The sequence below is a fragment of the Rhodnius prolixus genome, unplaced genomic scaffold (assembly GCF_049639745.1).
Source record: "Rhodnius prolixus isolate KJV_2025 unplaced genomic scaffold, Rpr scaffold_3, whole genome shotgun sequence".
In the NCBI taxonomy this organism is placed as follows: domain Eukaryota; kingdom Metazoa; phylum Arthropoda; class Insecta; order Hemiptera; family Reduviidae; genus Rhodnius; species Rhodnius prolixus.
Genome location: NW_027411603.1, coordinates 17896457 through 17918077, shown reverse-complemented (window position 1 = coordinate 17918077; position 21621 = coordinate 17896457). Strand labels below are relative to the sequence as shown.

General features: G+C 30.4%; 2 protein-coding genes across 15 annotated transcripts in view; one reads left to right on the top strand and one right to left on the bottom strand.

Annotated features, from left to right (window-relative positions):
• Positions 1-84: 84 nt before the first annotated feature.
• On the top strand, positions 85-10865 carry RfC3 (replication factor C subunit RfC3). Its single transcript, XM_074126504.1, has 9 exons — positions 85-223; positions 298-362; positions 425-552; positions 829-991; positions 2449-2608; positions 3626-3837; positions 4660-4737; positions 4829-5018; positions 8414-10865. The coding sequence occupies exons 1-8, from the start codon at positions 183-185 to the stop codon at positions 4987-4989; spliced, it is 1008 nt and encodes a 335-aa protein (XP_073982605.1). The 5' UTR covers positions 85-182; the 3' UTR covers positions 4990-5018; positions 8414-10865.
• LOC141453362 (carboxypeptidase D) overlaps positions 6930-21621 on the bottom strand; it is a 37224-nt gene continuing 22532 nt past the window's right edge. For 9 of the 14 annotated variants that reach the window (XM_074126493.1, XM_074126485.1, XM_074126496.1 and 6 more), the window contains 8 exons: positions 21442-21578; positions 21148-21335; positions 15104-15133; positions 13534-13710; positions 12413-12531; positions 12157-12333; positions 11837-11929; positions 6930-7536 (listed from right to left, as the gene is read on the bottom strand). In XM_074126493.1, coding sequence (XP_073982594.1) covers positions 7387-7536; positions 11837-11929; positions 12157-12333; positions 12413-12531; positions 13534-13710; positions 15104-15133; positions 21148-21335; positions 21442-21578 — 1071 coding nt within the window. In that variant the 3' untranslated portion in view covers positions 6930-7386. Of the gene's footprint in view, positions 7537-8212; positions 8322-11703; positions 11930-12156; positions 12334-12412; positions 12532-13533; positions 13711-15103; positions 15134-21147; positions 21336-21441; positions 21579-21621 lie in introns of those variants that run through there. The other 5 variants (XM_074126500.1, XM_074126490.1, XM_074126491.1 and 2 more) reach the window with 4 other exon arrangements.

Here is a 21621-nt window from a genome sequence, read left to right as displayed (position 1 = left end):
TTAAAATTACTTCACAACAATCCGTTTTGTTTGAAATGTGACGGAAGGTTTCAGTTGTAAAAGAAAGGTTTGTTTTTGGCGGGACATATGCTTCTGTTTTATGAGTGATTTTTGCTGAGAAGTGTTGGTACAGATAAAATAATTAAATAAGTGAATGAGGGCTTACTTTAAAACCACAAGACATGACTATAACCGAAAAAGAAAGTGGGCTTAATCTTCCCTGGTAAATGAACATAGTTTTTACATAAACTTCACTTTGATTTTAATGTATTTTCAAATGAATTCTTTGTTCTACAGGGTAGAAAAATACCGGCCAACCTGTTTGGAACAATTAGTTTCCCATGAAGATATTATAATAACCAGTGAGTTTCTATTCTCACATTATTTTGTATTAAGGTAGCTGTTAATTAATATTTTGCGTCAGTTAACAGATTTATTGATGCTGGTCAGTTGCCTCATTTATTATTTTACGGTCCGCCCGGTACAGGGAAAACTAGTACGATTTTGGCATGTGCCAAAAAACTCTACCCGTGTGGACAGTTGAATTCAATGGTAAGTATCTAATAAGTTTTAAAGAGCTGAGAACTGCTGTTTCCTTTTACTTGTGAATGAACTATAGATGAATACTCATTAAATACCAAACAACTGCGGCATTTTTGCCCCATTTTATTATTTTCTTTTGTTGGAATGCTAGCCTTATTTTCCTCCCATCTTCCTAATCTTAAATTATTTCAAATAAGACCTCAATGAACCTCTCAAATTGGATGTTGACTAGTCTATTTTTCTTAGATATACCGAAGTAGCGAATTACAATTTAATTGTGTACAGGTAATGGAGCTAAATGCTTCTGATGATCGAGGAATCGGTATTGTTCGTGGTCAGATTCTTAACTTTGCTAGCACCCGAACAATATTCAAATCTGGATATAAATTGATTATACTAGATGAAGCGGACTCCATGACAAATGATGCTCAAAACGCTTTAAGAAGAAGTGAGTCAAAGATTAATTTCTTATAGTATTTAAACTACGTAATCTTTCTTAATTGAAAACATAATTTATTTTCTTAATTTTACTTGATAAATAATCAGCATCTTCTTTAAATATCCATTTTTCATCGCTATTCTTTTTCAAAAGTAAAGGCCTTTGAAAAAACCTCTTCAACATTTCTTTAGAATTTACATTTCTTTATGTAATATTCAAGACTTCTCCACCTCCATCCAGTGCACCTATGTACTTGTGCGTCCAACATTGGAACCCTTTTCTTAATGTTCTTTCTCCGTAAAAAGTAAACTAATTATTTTTCTCAAAAATTATACCACAACGTTTCCGCTTCATTTCTTTTTTTTTCAGTTCTAATTAACTGGGCGTGGGTAAAGACTTTCTGACTATAATTATTATTATTTGGCCAGCATTTAGAGGTGCTGATGCAGTTTAACCACCAGGCGAATAACTTTTTATTTTCCATGAAGGTCGGCTGAGAAGTTTTTAAATTTATACATCATATTTATTTATTTTTAAAATTCTAGGCAAAGCCTTATAAACTTTAAAGGAGCTGTTAAAACAAAGGGGAAAATACTCATCTATTACGGAATTTTAACACTTGTATCGTACTTTTCACACTCCAGCGTACTTGCTGACTCAGTTCCTGCTGCATAGCACTGGAAAATTCCAGTGTATTCTATTCTCCGATAACTTTTAACTTCATCTCCATTTCTGCAAGGTTATTTTTTTATTAAAAATGACTTAATGGTGCGAAATTATGTTACTTTAACTCCACCTTTTTATGTCAAAGCTTTGTAAATTGATGTTTGCTGTTTTTATAAAATTTAAAATAACTACAGTCTTCTGTTTCTTTATTGTGTGAGAGTGAGAGAGTGTGAGAGGCTGACTTCAAAATTTTAAATTCTGGAAAATCTAAACATTAGTACCACAGCCCCAGGATTATATTGGTTGGAACGCAACGCTGATTATGTGTAGTTACCTTTGAGTAACTTGATTTATAAAATTTTGTTTCTTTAACATTTTCTTGCCGGTTTCAGATTTAGTTAATTTCCCTAGTTTGTATTAAAAACTTAGTGGATATCTAATTTCTCTACCTCAACGTGATGAACCAATTTCGGAAGACTGTATTGCAAAATATTAATATATAATAAAACCGAGTGCCGAGCTGGATAAGATCAACTATAAGTATATGTTAAATTTCTTGATGCACCTTATTCTTGATTACGATTCTTGATAGCAGGGGGAAAACTTTTCGACATTCTAAAAAGAAGTGGACTGTAAAAGAACTCTGTGGATCAACTTGAAATTCTCTTCCTACACTCCGAAGTTTACTTTTTTTAGATTAGATTTTTCCTAAAAATTATGTAACCACATAATAGCTTTGTAGTAAACATTTTCTTTATGTTAATTTCCTGATGAAATTGAATATTTGTTTCTAATTTCAGTTATTGAAAAGTTCAGTGAAAACGTAAGATTTTGCTTAATATGTAATTATTTAGGAAAAATAATTCCAGCCATTCAATCAAGATGTACAAGGTTTAGATTTGGACCACTCGATTCTTCGCAAATAATGCCTAGGCTTGAATACGTAATTGAACAAGAAAAGTGAGTTTTTAAATTGGTATCTTTTTCCTCTTTTTCTGAATATTTATATTTTACTTTATAAAAATTATTTTTTGATACCTTCCGAGGTTTAAGGTGAATATCTTTTTCATAGTATTCTAGTTCTTTTACGCTACTACCTCCTTTGGTCTCAAAGATCCAAAGGTTTCATAGCGCAACCACTCGATTGCAACGCACTTGAACAAGTGAGAGGCCGTTTTCTCCTCTATCTGACACAGTTTGCAAAAGGGATCCGAGCTAATAAGCCCCACCATGAACCAGTAGATGCTACCTGAACCTATCATACCCCGTGAATAGGCCTGTAATCAGAGTAATCTGATTTCTGCCCAAGCCAGAGTCACTTTAGCTCTTTGTTTACTCAGCCAGGCATCATAATCTTAATGCATAGTCAGGCAATAGGAGCACTGCTAAAGTCCCCCATGATGAACAGGCAGGCCAGTCTCTGTTCCCTGGCTAGAGCTTTGATGGCCGTTTGTTCTACAGTCTTCCTCCACCACGGAGTTGTTAATTCCAGCTTGAGTTGGAGGGATCAACGGTCCTCCACTGCCACTGGAAAGCTATATTACCATGAGGTTTCACCCGGTTCTCCAAGGTGATCGTTACCGCACACATATTTTACTGCCCTATACACATACAACCACGACACGAGTCCCAGCTTGGGTAGGGATCCGGGGATCAGGAAAGAGATAGACAGGATCAAAGGAGGGATAGAAGCAAGGATTAACAGTGGGGGTACACCACCACTATGCCCTATGTGTATGTGTTGGGGTGTTACAGTGTTTGTTTCTCATGTTCAAATTGTTAGGGTGGGATACCCGCAGAGATGCCAAGTACCCTGAAGAATCCACTTCTGCCTACGGGGTATTGTTCCTTAATAACAACACAAATTCATAAATCGTAAATTAATTGTTAGCTAATAGATAAAAATGAAACATTACTGTAACCAAATAATTAAAGTAGAGTACCTATATTAAACACTTATGAATCACTTTGTTGCAGAATAAAAGTTACAGAAGATGGTAAACAAGCTTTAATTGAACTTTCTGGTGGTGATATGCGTAAAGTTTTAAATGTTTTACAAAGTGCCGCTACTGCTTATAATGAAGTTAATGAAGATACAGTCTATTCATGTGTTGGTCATCCTTCAAAAGCAGATTTATCAAACATCGTCAATTGGCTATTGAATTTTGATTTTTGCAGTGCAAACAAAAGTAAGATTTCTATCTGACACAATTTTTCATGCACAACATGATATTTTTACATTTATATTCATTTTTGGAATTCGAACGTTAACCCCTATTAAAGTTTAAAGTATCCTTGGAAATTATGTTTTAATCAATTCGAAGAGACTAATAATTTATAATAAGTCATTTTGATTGTTGGGCGATCAGAACGAAGTAAAAGTAACTTTTGGGATCAATCTAGGCATTGTTAGTTTTAAGACCAGTAATGCGACCAATTAAATGTAGTTTGAGCAATGCGGGCTACAGTTTTAACATGATTTAGTAGTTTTCAGGCTTCTACAGTTAGGTTTTAATTTTAAAATATAATATATGAGGTTCTGCAACCATGAGTTTTGGATTTAGGTTAACTTTTTAAATAGTTTAATTTTAATTATTACTATAAAGTTAAAAAATGAAAAGAAAAAGGTTTTTGAAGTTTTTCTTTTACCGTTAATGAAATTAATTATTAACTTTATAACTTTTTAGTTGTGTTTAATTGCATTTAAGTAGCTTCTTAAAGAGAGGGTAAATTAATGTGGAACTTAAATGTACTTTTAGTAATTTTCTTGGTTCTAATACCTGTACAATAGTAAGTAGGAAATAGGTAAAGAAAATAAGTTCATCGAAAGTGCGACCATTCAGAACTGTTTTTTGGATTTTATGGAATTATCATGATGGTAGTTTCTTTTGAACTTGGGCGTAATGTACATTTGGCCTATCACTTTGGTTAAAATTTTTGTTTTTTCCGATTATATTGCTCTGTGGTGGAGAAATTCTGTTTTTATTAATATAAGTTTTTTTTTGTTTCAGTGATTCATGAATTGCAAATAAATAAAGGTCTAGCATTAATTGATATAGTTCATGAGGTGCATTCATATGTGCACAGAAGTAAGTATTTTTTTACATGTGCTTATAAATAGCAAAAATTGAGTGCTTAATTTTTGAAATTCTAGACTGAATAAGCTTTTTTTTATTTTAGTTGATTTACCAACAAAAGTTTTAATTGAGTTACTCTTAAAATTGGCTGATTTGGAGGAACGCCTAGCTGTTGGTACAGCTGAAAACATTCAGTTAAGTTCCCTTGTTGCTGCATTTTATGTTGCTAGAAGTCATATTAATGTACCAAGCAACATAGATTAAAAAAAAATCAAAAACTTGTGTTATTTGAGGTAAAGGTTTTTTTTTAAAGGGACTTCAATTTTAATGCTCCTTAAATATATCAATAGTAATCATAATAATAGTAAATAATCAAAATAATGACGGATATGTAATAGGTTCAGTGCACAGTGTTCCAGATTCTTACATTGATATCGCGCGTTCGAATCCACCTGCCTTTCCTTAGTTTATCTCTTCTTAGAAGTTTTTCAAAGCTCACTGGCTTACAGTAGGCAGTGTTATCTGTTGTGGGAGATCACTGTCTGGTGCCGGCAGTGCTCTAGAAAAAGCTCCGGGCGCCAAGAAGTTGATGCAACTATAACTAAAATAATAACTGAATTTTGTGCTGCTATGCACAATATATGATTACTTGTTTAAGTAATTTGCTTCCCTGTTGTAGAGAGAACCAGTTATTGTTAGTTTTAAGGAAAATATAATCAATATAAACCGTTTGGATTATGTTCTTAAGACTAAGAGGCTCGGATTGATATCTCGCCAACAAGATCAAAGAAATCACTGTAATCAAAGATCACAAAGAAATCTTAGTAATTCTCACAATATTAGTGAATTAACCTTCTCTTTAGAATTATCACGTGAGCTTGCATTGGCAACTTTCTATTACATGAAATGATTAACATAGAAATGTGAATTTTGAAGACTTAATATGTAGCTAATAAGTTATAAGCATTATAGACATAGGAATAAAAATCCTGAAAAATTTAAAAAAGCAATCAAATCAAATTTCAAATTTATAATACTTGATTATAAATTCATTGTAGACCACATTCCGCCATTGCTGAATAGATTTTCTACTTTTTTCTGATTAGAAAAGGCACTCTGAAAAACTATAATTTTTAATACGAAAAGAAGTGATTGAAGGTTATTTTGGGATTGCTACTAGGAATGTATCATAGTCAAGAACAGTGCTGTACTGTTAGCTATATAATATTAATTTACTTTTAAGATTCATGGATAACATCATTCAAGAAAATCGGCTACCCAAATATGTGATTTTGCTATTATTTAAGCCATATTCTGGAAATTTTTCTGGTTAATTACATTTACAATCTTTTCTTTTTTCTAAAAAAGTGAGTTTAGTTTAAGTTTGCCATACAAGTAGGCGTTACCTAGCAGTAACGAACAAATCACAATCTCAACCAGAAAGTTAAATTCTATTCTTAATATTTATTACATATTTAATTTTAACGTGTGTTTTAATAAAAAGTAAAAGAAAGTTGAGTGCATCATTTTTTATTTTAGTTCTCTCTAAAACAAGTACACATGTGTAATATGTTCTTTAAATTTTAATTATGACACACATTTGTTTGAAACATTTTTTAAACCTATGAGATTTTGGGATTCTGAAGAATCTGTGATAATTTCAAAAGTTTCGAGGACCAGGTAAATCACCTGACTGCAGTGTACACAGCAGTAATATTGTTAACCCTATACCTTGTTAGAGAATTTAAACGATTCGTGTTTTTTTTTTTTACTTCCTGCCTAAACAATCACAATGATTTTGACATTCGGTATAGATCCATGGTTAATGCACATTTCTTTGCAGAAAATAATTTTTGTGTAGGTTACATAGAAACTTTTGTTCATCAAATAAGCGGTGAAAATCCCCGATTCTTTCTGGTACAGATTTTATCAGGCGCAGCAGTTTTAAGACTAGCTTATCTGTTTCTGGTACTTTAAAGATTGTGGTCATGACAGAACTTAATTTTTTTCTACTAATATAAAACTTCTGCTAATCCGCCACCCGCTTTAAATATTCGATGAACTTCAGTTCGGTTTACGGAGTTACTGTTCGACAATGCAAGTATTTATAAACAAATTTGCAAAATTCTTTGTGTTTTGCTGTTATTAGAAGAGAATTTTAGTTTTTTTTGCGCTTAACAGGTTCTCCAAATAAAAAGTAACACTAGAATTATAATTTTATTAGATGAAAATGCCCTAATAATTTGGAAGAGAAAATCCCTGAGGTTACAGAAATATATTTTTAAATCCTGATGACATTTCTCTAAAATTTATCTGGGATAATTCTTTGTATAAGAATATATAAAAATAGAACTAATTATTTTATTCTTAATAATTTACAGTGCCTCCAAAGTAATTAAATAAATTTACTTATGGCTCTCTGTCTTAAAAGACAGTGAGTCATTTACATTTTGACCATGCATTTATATCTCTCTGAAGCGTACTAGCTTGATTTCCAGTCTTAAATAAATAAAATAATTCCTAGTTAGCTATTACATAAAATGGAACCTGCTTGAGTTTCTCTTAATCTGTAATAAATGCATTGTTAAGCGAAAATTTTTCGCTGAATGTGGCAGACACTTATGTCATTAAGTTAACACCAGTCTCTGAATGATTAACAAATTAACCAAATATATTATTCACAAAATTATTGAAACCAGAAGTTAAAGAAGAAAATATTCCAGAATCAGTAGAGCCAGGTTTTTTTGGCGGCGGGATTTGATGATGGTAATAATGTTGATGAGGTGGTCTATAGAAGCCGCTGTCTTGCCGCTGAAATGAACAAAACAAATAGTAAGACTAGAGTAGAGCCTTAAAAAATATAATCAGAAGTGGAAATAATTCGTTTCATTCATTTTAAATGCTTCTTATTATTATTTTTTATTAAATAAGTTTATAACTATTGCCATTTTGTTTCTTTATTTGGTCTAACGAGTAAGGCAATTCGCTATTTGTTCGCTAAGAAACAATCGTTTTTTTTAGGCGTAAGAATTTTCGAATTAGTATGTTCAAAATTTTAAATATCTTTTTAACTGCACCAATACTAATACGGAAAAGTAACGCAATTTAATTAAAAAACTAAATAGTGCAACTCAGAAAAGATTTATATATTCTGATTGAAAAGTTAATTTACGGGTTTATGAAACAAAATATACTTTCTCTTATTTTAAAATTATATTTTAAACCATAATTTTCCTCAATTTTGTACAAATACATATAATTCAAGATTACTTAATTAACATGTAATCTAAGTGGACGATGGAGAAAACTTTGAGCGCTAATTACATACTCCTGATTAAAATATTTTATAAAAAAAATATATATTTTTTCTTAATATTATTTACCAAATTAGATTAAAAGAGTTTCAGCTTTAAAAAGATAAATCTCTAAAAATGAATAAACATTTATTGAGTGTAGGCAACAGATTTCACAATTACATTTTACTTACCAATTTAATACTCTGGGAACATAATTGATTCTCTATTCTGTCCATTTGTACTTTGCACTGTACTTATTGGAGAGGAAGTTACTTGCTTATGTACAATAAAAGATTCATTCTGAAAATATACTTAGTAATCAACCACCTTCCAGCATATTAGCAATATATACACTATGTACAGTATTATATTTGTGATTTTTTTATTTTTAGTTTGCGAACAATGGAACACTGTGCGTTTTGGATATCTCAGAGCTTCGCCTGTTTTATACTTCAGTTCAAAGAAAGCGTGATTGATTGGTTTTGCTAAAAACCGCAAGCAGTAAAGTAGGTATAAGAATTAAACAAAATAAAGGATTTGAGGCATTCCATATTAAATGAAATACAATAAAAGTCGATGTTGTAAACACTCATAATTAACGAAAGTCAGAAAATAAACCATATCCAGAAAAAAACAAGTGTCAATTCGAGGAAGCTGGTGAAACAATCTTTTAAAATATATAGCCCTGAAGAAGGATACATAGTGCAATTATCTCCGTGTATTTTATTAGTTACAAAACTAATAATAAATTTTAATAAAAAGCTTGTGTTGAAAATTGAAATTGGAAATATTATAAGAAACAAACAAACAAGTTTATGATTATTAGCAGAAGGAGGTTAGATGCTCATGCTTTGAAGATCTTCACAAAGAGATCTAACTCAGTTTCTTAAAAAGGATGTACGATTCGTTTACGGATAAATAATATGAATAATTATTAAAAATTATATTATTTGCAATGTTATATTTATATTAGCAAATTTAAATATTTATCCTGTCCTAAAGGAGCTTGCTGAATATTTTTTCTATGTAAAGTACATTGTTGAAATTTTTAATCTTTCTATCTTCATTTGGAAATTGTAACATTTTGTAGGTCGTCAAGAGAATTTTATTTAATTATGATGAATTACTCTGGTCCAATTAAGTAACTAGAGTGACTGATTTAAAAACTAAAATGTTCCAAACTAATACAAAAATATAAATTTATCCATTTATGAAGGAACCATAAGAAAAATAGAATCATACATTTTTAAAATTTATTATTAACTTTAAAACGTACATTATTGTCAATATTCAGATGACGATATACCGAATTACACATTTTCACCAGGACTTGAAAGTATTTTTCCTATGAAGTACTTTATAATTTGTAATCAATATTTTACAATAGTAACTTTTTAAAATAAATTGTATAATTTCTTTTCTTTATTACTCTCTAATATTAAGCTTGGTAACATCTACATTTTGTTAAAAATATGAACTAAAATAATGAGGCAGTGTTTGTGTAATACTATTTCCTTTTTCAGGTTAATCCAATACGTTACTTAAAATTAGAGAAATTAATGAACAAATGTCCAAACTAAATTTGAAATTCTACGTACTTATTCATTTAAAAAATGGAATAAAATAGCGGGAATTATTCGCGCAATTTATATTTTTCGACAATGTTTGTACAAAGTGTTACTTTTATTATTTTTCAAAATTTATACCTATTCTACAATAAAAAGAAATAAAAATGTCATGACTTCAAAAAAGTACTACATAAAAGCTTAAATTTTCTGATTTTGTTTAACTACTTCCTAATCAATACTGTAGTATATCACAGACGGTTTGTGTGTAATTTTAAGTTTTCAAAATTGAAATTTTATATTTCATATACTAATTATTTTACTTATTTTTAGATTATTTAATTTTAATCAATTTCTTATTTGTTTTTTGCAACATTAAATTCTTATTGGCACCTAGGAAGAGCACGCAAAAATACATTAGCTATGCTTAACTTGGGTGTATAAATAAACATTAATTTTTGTTGTTAATCTGTCTACTATTCTTGAAACATCTAGGACTGTAAGAGCTAATGAGTATTGAGAGTTTTAGAAAGTTTGGTAATTACCCATTTTTCATAGATGACATTGACTTCAGTTGAATATGTTCCTGTAAATTATTCTCTAGGATGCCCAGAAGCCAATCAATCAGCAGTTTTTGTTTGAAGAACGGAAGCGACTGAGAAACTATACTAAGGGATTTTTTTTTAACTATATCTTACAATCGTAAACTATCTATTATATGAAAAGATATATAATTACCTGCCTAGGAAGAGAAAATCTAAGGGCCTGTAGTTACATTTTATATATATATATAAAGCAGCTAAACCATTCTCTACTTCAGAAAGCATTCGAGGTTCTTACTATGCCTCTGTCTAAGCTAATTTTAACTAGTATTGAAGGCCAAAGAAATGGCGAAACTTCTGGATTTGGTTATCTTACCATCCAGAAACAGTTTTTTATTATATAGGATACATATAAGTTTCGCCATTTCTTTGGTCTTCGTTACAAGTTAGCTTAGGCAGAGGCCCAATCTCGAATGCTTTCTGAAGGAGAGAATATCGTCCTCCCAAAATTTATAACAGCTGATGTTAAAATTATTAATATATGTTTAAATAAAAATACATAGTTTTATAATACTAAAACGTTGCAATCAGTAACTGTTACTCTTAAAACAATACAAAGGTACAATTATTTATTTATGAATTTGCATAAGACTCATTTCTCGCTGAGTATTTAATTTGTGTTGGCATGTGGCTCACTACTTTTGCTGCGCGGTTTTGAAGAATTCGGATTATCGAGTTTCTATTGAAAAACTAAGAGTAGTCTACGAAAGATTGTACCTATTTATGAAAGTGTGGTACAAAATTTTAAAATCAAAATTAATTTTTTTAGTCATGACTGATAATAAAATTAAAAAAATTAGTCACGACTAATTCAATCCCATGGTCGTAAGCTTAAATTACGATTTAAGAGAAAATCACTTACGTTACAGTTTTTACTTACGTTATAAGGTAATTTCCCTTACGGTCGTAAAAGTATAAACATGTTTTTTTGCGTGCAGAGTCCTTTGCTACCGTAATTCATTGTCAATTTATTGTATAATTAAACCAAATTAAGTAGCCTGGATATTTAAAAGTTTTCTTAACATCAGTTAATTCCTTAACTATTATCTACTGTATTATTTACTTTAAATGACTTGAGATAGTTTTAAAAATTTGGTCATATTTGATATGAATTCAAAGAACAATACTTTTTACATCTAAATGCATTACTGAAGGGCAAGCTGAACATTATTTACATGAATGTTGATTTAAAATACTTCTAAAAGATTATGTTCCCTTAGAAATTTTGTATATATAAAGAATAATTTAACTATGTACATAAATATTTAAATTTTAGATTTGTTAGTATACATAAATATTTAAATTTTAGAACTTGTTAGAGAAATATTTAAAAAAAATCCTAAAGAAATGCACCTTACACCTAGTGTTATATTAACAAATGTTAGATTGGCAAAGACAAATGGTTAGTAAGCGCAGGCCACGATACAATTGTTATTGGCAGTGCACAAGTTATGAATGTGGCGGTTGTTAATGAATGAGTACTAGCGCCGGTATATATGTGATATGGACGATCACCCCTTTCTCCTGCTCCCTCTTCATTATGTTCCATGCCTGGAGCTGATTGAGGTAGTTTGTGAATAGAAACCAGCCAAGGAGGATGCCATGGTTTCTGATAAAGAGTCATATCATCTCTATTTCTTCCACCTACCTTTGCTGGATAAAGGGTTACATTCAGCAACGTTGGATGTTCTTCTACAACCATAAAATCCATGTCCTTCGGTGTATAACCGTCAGCATAAACCTAGAAAAACAACTTATTTTCAACTTAAATCTAAAATAAATAATACAGAAATTACAACTAATGAATTGAGAATATAAATTCACAATTAAAAAATTGTTGCTTTATAAATTATAATAATGAAACTTATGTAGTTGGAAGCGATTTTCGATAACTAAAGAATGGTTCTTAATTATGTAAGTTCCACAGTTACTATCAGTTACTATCAGCGAAAATATTTAAGTACATACTTCAAGTTTATAAACTCCTGGTAGTAATATCCGCCAAAATTCTCCATACTTTGTTGTCTGAAATCCGACATCACGTGATTTTATTTTCAGAGAAGCTTTTTCAATAGGATTGCCATTTTCATCCAATACAAATCCATGGATCCCTCTGTGAGCCTCAGCTAAAAATTTGACCAGGGGCTGTAAAATTATTCAAATAGTCTTCAGTTATAGCATGAATTTTATTATTATATTATTTCTACAGTTTAAATAAAATTACCAGCCTATTATCCTCCCAATATTTAGGTAGTTCTGTTGACGGAGGATATTTACAACATGATAGTTCTAGTGTTATCTCCATACAACCATACCAAACATAATTGAAGTCCTGCATTCCGCCTTTAAGTGAGTAAAAGAACAATTAAAAGAAATCGAATACAAAACAAAAAGCACCAACTGCACTCAAATAAAATTGTTCGAGTAATTCTTGCTATCTTAAAAAGAGGTCGAGGAATTAGATGTAGCAGATGGAAAAAGATCTGGTAGGTCCAGGGTAGAATAGGCTCACGGTCTTCTCTACCTGTCATTAAAGGCAACTTAAGGGGAACCTATCATTTGGTCGGAATCGCTCTGGATTCTCTAAGACCATCAAGCACATTGCAGTGGAAAAGGTTAGCACAACAACATAATGAAGGCTGCCTAACATTAGGATAATCAGATCAGTCTCCTGAGTACCTGTTATTTAAAGAAATTAAAATGAAAGAACAAATAAGCTGTATTGTTACCTAGGTTAAAGATTTGGCGTGGAAAACGCCTACCCTAATTCCTAACAAGGAATGTTAGAGAATAATGAAAAGGCATCTGCACAGCGATGTAAAAAGAGGACCAAAAAAGGTGAAAAAGGAGAAGAATGTTCTTGTTGTTAGATTGAATTACCAAAAAGCCAAGAAATGATTTGTCCACTTCCGCCAACAGGATATGGCTTTATACAACTTATTGCAATGTGCAGATTTATATGGGTGAGTAAAAGCAAAATACATACATAAATACATAATCCAATATTATTTTTAAAAAATAATAATATTAAGTTGGGTATATTTCAACTCATTACTGCTTATTTACAGTTTACATTCTCTGATTTAATAAGAACATTTTTTAATTTGAATTTTGTATATGGGGCTTAAAGGTTAGAAGTAAAGAAGGAGATTTCATTTAAAAAGGTTAAGAATTGGCGTTTAAAAATTGGCACATTTAGGCGAAAAAAATTCTTAAAGAATAGAGGGAAGATTACTATATTCCCTTATTATTAGGGTAATAATTATTAAAAATAAAGAATGTCTAGATTGTAAAGTTCTAAAATTATTGACTTATACCAAAAAATTATAATTAATGATAGATGACCTGTAAGGGGATACCAAGCAGCACCATTCGTTATACCATCAGTAAATGCTGGGCTACCAGATTTGCAAGCTCGCCCTTTGTGCATTGTTGGATGGTTCTGCGAATACGTCAAAGCCAAATGCCTAAACACATCCTCATCCGGTGTTAGCGATGGAGCTGAAGAAAAGCTCTGAAACACTGGCCACAAATGGATTTTTAACGAAAGTAAAAAGTCGGTTAAAACCTAATAAAAGAAAATTGTGAGAGATTCGGAAAAACATTTATTGCAGGCTAACTTCCTTAATTTTTTCTTTTAAAGATTAAATTAATTAATTCATAAATTTCCTAAAATATACGACTATAAAAATATTAAACAAATGGCTTTTTAAATATTTTAGGTGAATATTGAATTTAACTGTTATTAATATTCACTGGCGCACCAGGATGGTTTAGAGGAGTGGATCTCTCAAAAATATAACAGAATAAAATGTGAAGATTGCAAATAAATTAACGATAAAAAAAAAATTACACAATGCAACAGCAAAGCAATGTTAGAACATGATGAATTTTTTTAAATCTGAGTAAGTTAATGAAAAGAAATTTATTCCTTTCAACAAATTGTTTATAAATATCTTAATTGATTAAATTATGAATAAAATAAACCAAAACTGTGCGAAGTCCAAACGTAATAGTTATTTTTACAGTTCTTTGTCTACTGGATCAACATTATTTATTCTGAAGTGTTAATAACAATTCTTCTTTTGATTACTATTTTTTTACACCTATTTGTAAATTTGTTGAACAAGTGAAAAGTAAAACGTTCAAAATCGAGGACCACTTTTTTTCAGGGCAAATTTCGCAGTATTTTACTTACTGAAAAATTAAATTAATATCCACAAATAAATTTTTAATGTCCGGCAAGGCACCAACTAGGGAAATAAATGTATTTGTACTGCAAAAGTAAAACAAATAATAACAATGTATAATTACCATTTACTATTAAGTAATATCTAATGAATTATTGCTTTGGTTATCCTGAAGTGAAATTCTCTTGCTGATAGACTTTGCGTGTGATCTATCATTGTTTTGTTGTTGCATTGTGTATTTTTTATTTCTTTTTTTTAATCGTAATTTACTTGCAATCAACGCATTATTGCGTTGTAAGCAACAAGGATAACGTAGAATGTCTGCAACACAGAGAAGAGTAGTTATCTAGGGTAAGACTCCAATAAAAATTACTTCTACAGACACTGTCATTTAAGTACATATAAAAGTGCTAGAAGTGCTATCTGGAAGTATTCTGCAAGAAACCCTTCCCTAAAAATAAACTAATACTCTAATTTTGCGAATTATTTCAGTAAATTTTGAACGTTGGGATTTTCTTTAGGTATTGTAAATTTTAACCTATTCTAAAATAAGACAAGTTAAAAAAAAAGTGAGGAAGAAATATATTTTTATCGTGAAATTCTTTAGGCTAAAAAATAGGAATTATGCAACGAACGGGACCTCTTTCAAACGCACTCTTGGTCGAAGATATATTTAAAATCTGTAACAATCAAAACTTTGGTGTGAATCTCTTTATATCGCTTACCTGCACAAAGAGGTGAAGACCGGCATATTCCTGTTTGCGTTAACATTAGTAACAATATTAATGTAGAAATTGGTTTTATTTTACAAAATTATTATAAAATACACGTATATAGTCAATTTGTGATGTGTTTTAGAATGCCGACCAAATATGGCTACTTTGTCAGACATCTGCAACTCATAGTAGTTGTAGAAAGTCTTAGTTGCGTTAATGTCAGTTCAGTACTTGGACTGGTGCACTGCACTCCTGATCATGAGGGAATCTTTTAGATCTGACGATGGCATTTACACCATGAAAGCGAAGTTATGATCGAACTGGCCAGTAATGCCCAGGCGTAGGAAATTATATATACGCAAATGAATACCCAAATTCGGTTAGGCGTTGGTCTGAAATTAATCTTACTCTCTTTTAACGATAATTTTTAAATATTAAACCTATTATAAATGAAAATATTATCTCTAGTATTCTACAAAAGAATATGTCTTTTTTACAAATCGCAGATGCCGATTTTACAAAAATAACTCTACTCTTCCAAATTGTGAGTTAAAACATTTCAATTGAATTTCAAAGATTTTTGACAATTTTCAAATATACGGTATTCAATATAGACGCCAAATAGTTATCTAAATAATAAGAGTTCATTTTCATACGGTTGACACTTTTTTATTCTGTAATCCACTAGAAAAAGTGAATAAAATTTAAAGTCGACATTTTGACAAAAATTTACACTTTATAAATTATGTGAATTAATTGCACTTGATAGAATTCAAAATTCTGTCTCAAATTTGGGAAGAACAAATCTATCAAATGAATCTGACGTTTACTCTAGAAACAAGTAGGGAATTTAACTTGTAGACTCATCTTTTTTTGGTTGACTTGAAATCAGTTAACTGATTTAAATCAATTTAATATTTAAAAAGTTAAAGGATAAGGAACTAAAGGCATAGAACTTTATGTAATTTAACTATATACCCAAATGGACGCGACTAGTGTGAATAACAATGGTAGGTTTGAGATGATCAGTACTGTAAGAGGAAGAAATCTCCCTCTGGGAGATCCTGATTGAGTTTAAAAAGAGTCTAAGACTGGGAGCACATTGTCATGCAAGTTGTATATTTAGTTCTAGAATATGTGATGCGGGTCGCGTATTTATGGGCAAGGGAACAATATTCCTCAAGGCTCTTATAATTCTAAGGGAGCAGATACGTTTGTTAGCTCAGATCTACAGTAAAAATGAGCTGAAAATGGAGATTAAAAGAAGAGAGGTGATGCTCTTAGAGGAAAGAAAGTTTAGAAGAAGAGAGAAGAGGGATGAAATGTTAACTTCGTCGTTTTTAAGTGTACAATTTTGGCATTATACAAATTTTTAAAAAAGTATATTAAAATTATAATTGGATATACAAAGTAAAGATTTACTATTACTTCAAAATTTGTAAAATTTAATAGTTATTTTTACGGTGAGGCGATCAGGGGAGGTGATCCCCTTGTTGAAAGTACGGTTACAAAATCGGAGATCTGCCTTACCTTCCACACCAACAGAATATATTTGAATGTAGAAATTTAAAAAGTCGATGACTTTAAAAAAAAACAAACAAAAAATCTGCTAATTTTAAATATAATAACTTTTCAGACGATCTAAGAATTTTAAAATGCATTTTTTAGTTTCTATTGTCAGCAAGTTAGTTTGATTTTAAATGTACGTTAATATAATTTCATACAGCACAATTACTTTTAAAAATTTATGAAGTTAGCCGTTTTTATTGTAAATATTAGAAAATAAATAAAGGGGATAGCTGTATTGTAATCAACACTTAAATTAATTAAACCATATAAATAATTAATTTGTTCCATTACTTTTAATTAATAATTAGTCCATGTAAACTTCAATTAATTACTACCTACCATACTACAATTCTAATAAGTAGAGAATTTTGTTTGTTTAGTTTTTAAGATGAACTAATTATCTAAGGTTCATCTTTATTTTGTTCAATTTTTTCAAAACATATTTTCAAAACAGGGTTTATTCTATAATTTGAACCAAGCTATCGAAAAAAGTTTACATATGTCCCCACTTAATTTTTTTATTATCTTCTTTACTGTTTTCTCTTATTTGCGAGCATTAAATGTAAGTGAGCTTTAAATAATTTACACCTAGATTTAAATGTTCTGGCTAGTCTAGAACTTCTTTTACAGGCATTATCTGAGATTTTTTCGTCCGAAACATTCTTTAGGGAAGAGATTAGCTTAGTTATTAGAGCTCTGGCTCCCACTCGGAAACCCGCAGCTGCCTGATCGCTATTTTCCCATATCTAGATTTTATCTTCCTGGGAACATAGTAGTTCTTTTTATCAGTTCTTTGTTAAGAGATGGAATAGGTGGTCTACAACAAGACAAGTTCTCTGAAAAGCTTAGGGCCCAATGACAATAAATTTCATCCTTTCCTAAAATCTCTTGCACATCCGTTCTTTTTGTTATGCTAATCTGATTTTTTAAATGAAGTAAACTAGAATTGCACTTCTCACCATAACTATGGAACTTTACTTCTATGGAATAATCTCGCATAAAGTTTCTGAGTTTTCTTAAGGCTCGATGTATCTTAATCTAATTGTTTTTACTGTTATTAACTTAATACCTACTTTTACACGATAAAAACTACATAAAACAGTCAAGGAACAGTTTATTTCAATGAGAAATGATTTTTACCAATCTTTTGCCCCAGAGTTTTAACAATGTCCTATTAACTTGATTTTGCACAGTACCTTGAAAGTTTTTTTTAGCTATAGGTTAAAAGCTCCTAAACTAAAATAAGAATATTTTGAACAAAATTGACCATTTTTGCTCAACACACAAGAAAATAGCAGTTGATGGCAGTTAGGCGTTTTATAATCGTTTGGAAAAAGCAAGCTTTATTTCGCTATATAGATTTTGTTTTAATTTTAGTTTGCTATTTAATGATTTGTTGGTACTTTGCTTTCGAAACTAACTAACAAATGATTTCAATTTCTCATTTTGATATAAAGTATAGTTAAGCGGTTTAAAGTCTGGCCATCGCGATGTTACAAAGCAAATTCTTTATTAAGATTTATTATAATGCATGATTAATGATTAAAATTTGGAAAAATATGGGTTGTCCTGAAGCGGTAACTTTGCAAAACAGAGATCTCTTTTTTGGAATTTTCTGCAAAACTGATTCATACTTTTTTCGAAACAACTACATAAATATAAAGCTATTATTTTTATTCGTAACATTTTTCTGATTTTGGGGAAGTGGTGGGTAATATAAGTGTTATGTTTTATCTCAGAGCGGGAAGAAGAAAAAGGAAAACCAGAAACAGAAAACATAGCCTTAACGTCTAAAAAAAACGCGAATACTTTACTTACTTTAAAGAGAGGTTTTGGATCTCTTGTTAAACGAGTGATTTCGAAACACGTTTTGAATTATTGATAACATTTTTATTTCAATTATTGCGTAGAATCTCTCAACAAAAACTACAACTTCAATAAATTGCTAATTTTTCCACAAATTTATTTTCTTCTGCAGAGCGATTTATAAGAGTTGTAAGTGTATCGTCCGATTTCTCGCTACTAAAACAGAACTCTCAATCAAGAAGAAAAATCTTCTATCTGCAGAATTGTTTTGTGAAAAATTATTATTTGAAGGAAAAGTGCTGAGGATAATTCAGTTTCTCCATTCTACTCCTCTGCTGATACCTTTCTGACTTTTTTTATTTATATAGTTATAATTTAGTATTTTGTTAATTTCACGGATGTAGAACGTTACCAGACCTTATAGATTTAACAAATATTCCTTAGTTTTTTGTTCTTTCATTCTGTATGTATGTAAAAAATAAACTATCTTTTTTGAAAACGAGGGAAACAATTATGAACAGATTATTTCCTCGAAATTCATGAAATTTTAACTTCAATAACTTGTAAATAAAAGCAAATTTTATAAAACACCCATGAATAGTTGGCAATCTAACTTTACCTGGGAGGAGAATATTGGATTTTAATCAGTCATTTGACTTCTTCCACTGAAATTTCCTCGAACCTGTGAAGAATAAGATGATTTTTTGAAAAAAAAGAAGCTTAATCAGATATTTTATTTTTTAGGGATTTTCAAGTTGAAACTTTAGACTGAAATATTGGACCTTATATAGTTAAGTTGCCTTTAAAAATTAAACTAATTGCTATTGTAAAAACAAATTTCTTATTGCTACATTAAGCGATGGCCAAGAAGACCGTGAAAACTGAATGATTTGTGGTTTCATTAAAGAAGTTAATTGATTAGAAAGTTTGCGTTTTACTCTGAGCATCAAAGTTCAGTGAATTGTATTCTTTCAAATTTGGGATATCAAACATTTTTCTACTCCTTTTGATTACTTTAAATTTTAGTGAAGCGTTCTTCTTAATGAATCAAATTTTAAGATTCCAGAAAAGCTTTATTGACGTTAAAGCTTGAAATTTCGTTAGTTGAGAAAATAGTTGCATTAATCATACAAATTCTTTTACTTTAATTTAATAGATTAAATTAAAGCATAAAAATATTGTTTCAACCCTATAAAATGAAATTAATGTGGAGATAATCTTCTGAGGAAATTACTTATGATTAAACATTCACAAGCCAGGGCGACAACAAAAGGATGAACTAGATAGCATACTGCTTTCGCTTGATGGAGGATATCGGGACATCCCTTGATAAGTGGTGCATTAATTACTCCTACCCAGCATGTTCAGAACGTTTATTCTAAAAAAAGGATTCTATTTGATATTTCCATGACCCAAAGTTTATTATGTTAGACATTTCAATACTGGCTACGACAACTTTATCCGTAAATACTAAATCGAGTAGCCTCATGAATTTAAGAATTTTAAATCATTCTATCGTAAACTATCAACCTTTATTTCTTCTATTTCTTTATACTAAACTTGCTAGGACATAAAAAAAGTTATTTTTTGAATATCGATAAATGGAAATTGATTATTCACCTTAACAATTAAGGGAAAGTAAAGTTATAAAGTGAGCTGTAAGAAGCTCCTAGGAGGTATCTAAGGACCAGCAGCTCAACCTAGGAAGACCGCGTGGGATCCAGTGCGCTAACTCCTGAGCTAACCCTTCTCTCACCTTCATTATAACCATCCTTTCATTTACTTTCATTATTACTACTCTATTTATTTCATTTTAGTTATTTTTTAATCTTTCAGTACATCTTCTCTTGGTCACTTTTTCTTTCTTTTTGACGCCCCATAAGTTAACCTGCAGATGTCAAATAACATAATTCTTTCATAGACATTCACCCCATCGTTTCTTGTAATATCCAGATAGCTCGAAAAGTACAATAACTATCTTTTTTAACAAAAACAAATTTGTAATTTAAACTTATTATTTTTTCATTACGGTGCATCCAGACAAGGGTTTTTTCGACCATCGAACATTTTTTCTTGTGACAGGCTACATTTTCCAACTTTCGTCGGTGAGCTCAGAGCTTCTAGAAAGAGGAAATCTAGGGGCACCAGATCCGGAATCCGGGACTTTCGGCGATCAATCGCACTACTAATCCAATTTCCAATCATGCGCGAGCACAACTCTGATCGAAAAACTAAGCTTCTAGCCAGCATGATTGTGTTATTCAATACAAAAGCGATTCACATTTAAAACTGCAATTGTTTTTGTAAAGAAGAGAGAAGTATGCATAAGAGGCTTAATAATGTTAAGATTCTAGATTAATATGAAATAATTATTTTCATAAGTAAGTATTAATATTAATGTATTACATTAATGATAACAGCAATCTATTCTTTTTCTTTATTAAAAAATTTAAAACTGCAATGGTTAAGTAAAACGATAAAACAGATATTGTTTTAGCCTTGAGATTCAAAAAATTATTTGAAATTACATATGTATAAAAAGTTTTACAATAAACTTTTTATTTTAGAAGCATTTTGAGTTTCCGAGACTTCAATAAATTGGTCCATTTGAGTTATAAATAGTGTAATTTTATTTAACATCGATGATCCATGCTGAAAGGGAAAATAAATCAACTTACTTGAATTGGGAGTATTATCGAATGGGTAACTTGCAACAAGAGCGCCACCGTGGAGACCTCCTGAAAGCACGAATTGAATTTTAGATGTCCATTCTTTTACTGCATCAGTTTCCGGCTGTCCTCTTTTATTATTCTGCTTGAAATAATCAGGAAAGTTTCTATTTAAGTCAAAACCCCTCGCATTATATCTACAATAAAAAATGAAATCAACAAACATAAAAAAATAAAGAAGCAATTTGTTTTAAAAAAGAAGACTAGACATAGAAATTATTAATTTTAATTGATTTGCATTACCTTCCTTGTCCACCATCGCATTGACCTTCTCTAGCTACTTCAAATCCATCGGGATTCATTGAGGGTAGGATGTGTATCCGTGTATTATCTAGTAGCCATTTTATATAGGGATCGACACTGTAGCTATTTACTAAGTACTAATAAATATTAATATAAGTTAATCAGACAAATAATTGACGA

Excerpts from the sequence above, each read along its gene's own strand:
- RfC3 (XM_074126504.1), top strand. The coding sequence starts at position 183 with ATGACTATAACCGAAAAAGAAAGTGGGCTTAATCTTCCCTG. Across the intron at positions 553-828 it reads GTGGACAGTTGAATTCAATG|GTAATGGAGCTAAATGCTTC; the intron begins GTAAGTATCTAA and ends AATTGTGTACAG. Across the intron at positions 2,609-3,625 it reads TACGTAATTGAACAAGAAAA|AATAAAAGTTACAGAAGATG; the intron begins GTGAGTTTTTAA and ends ACTTTGTTGCAG.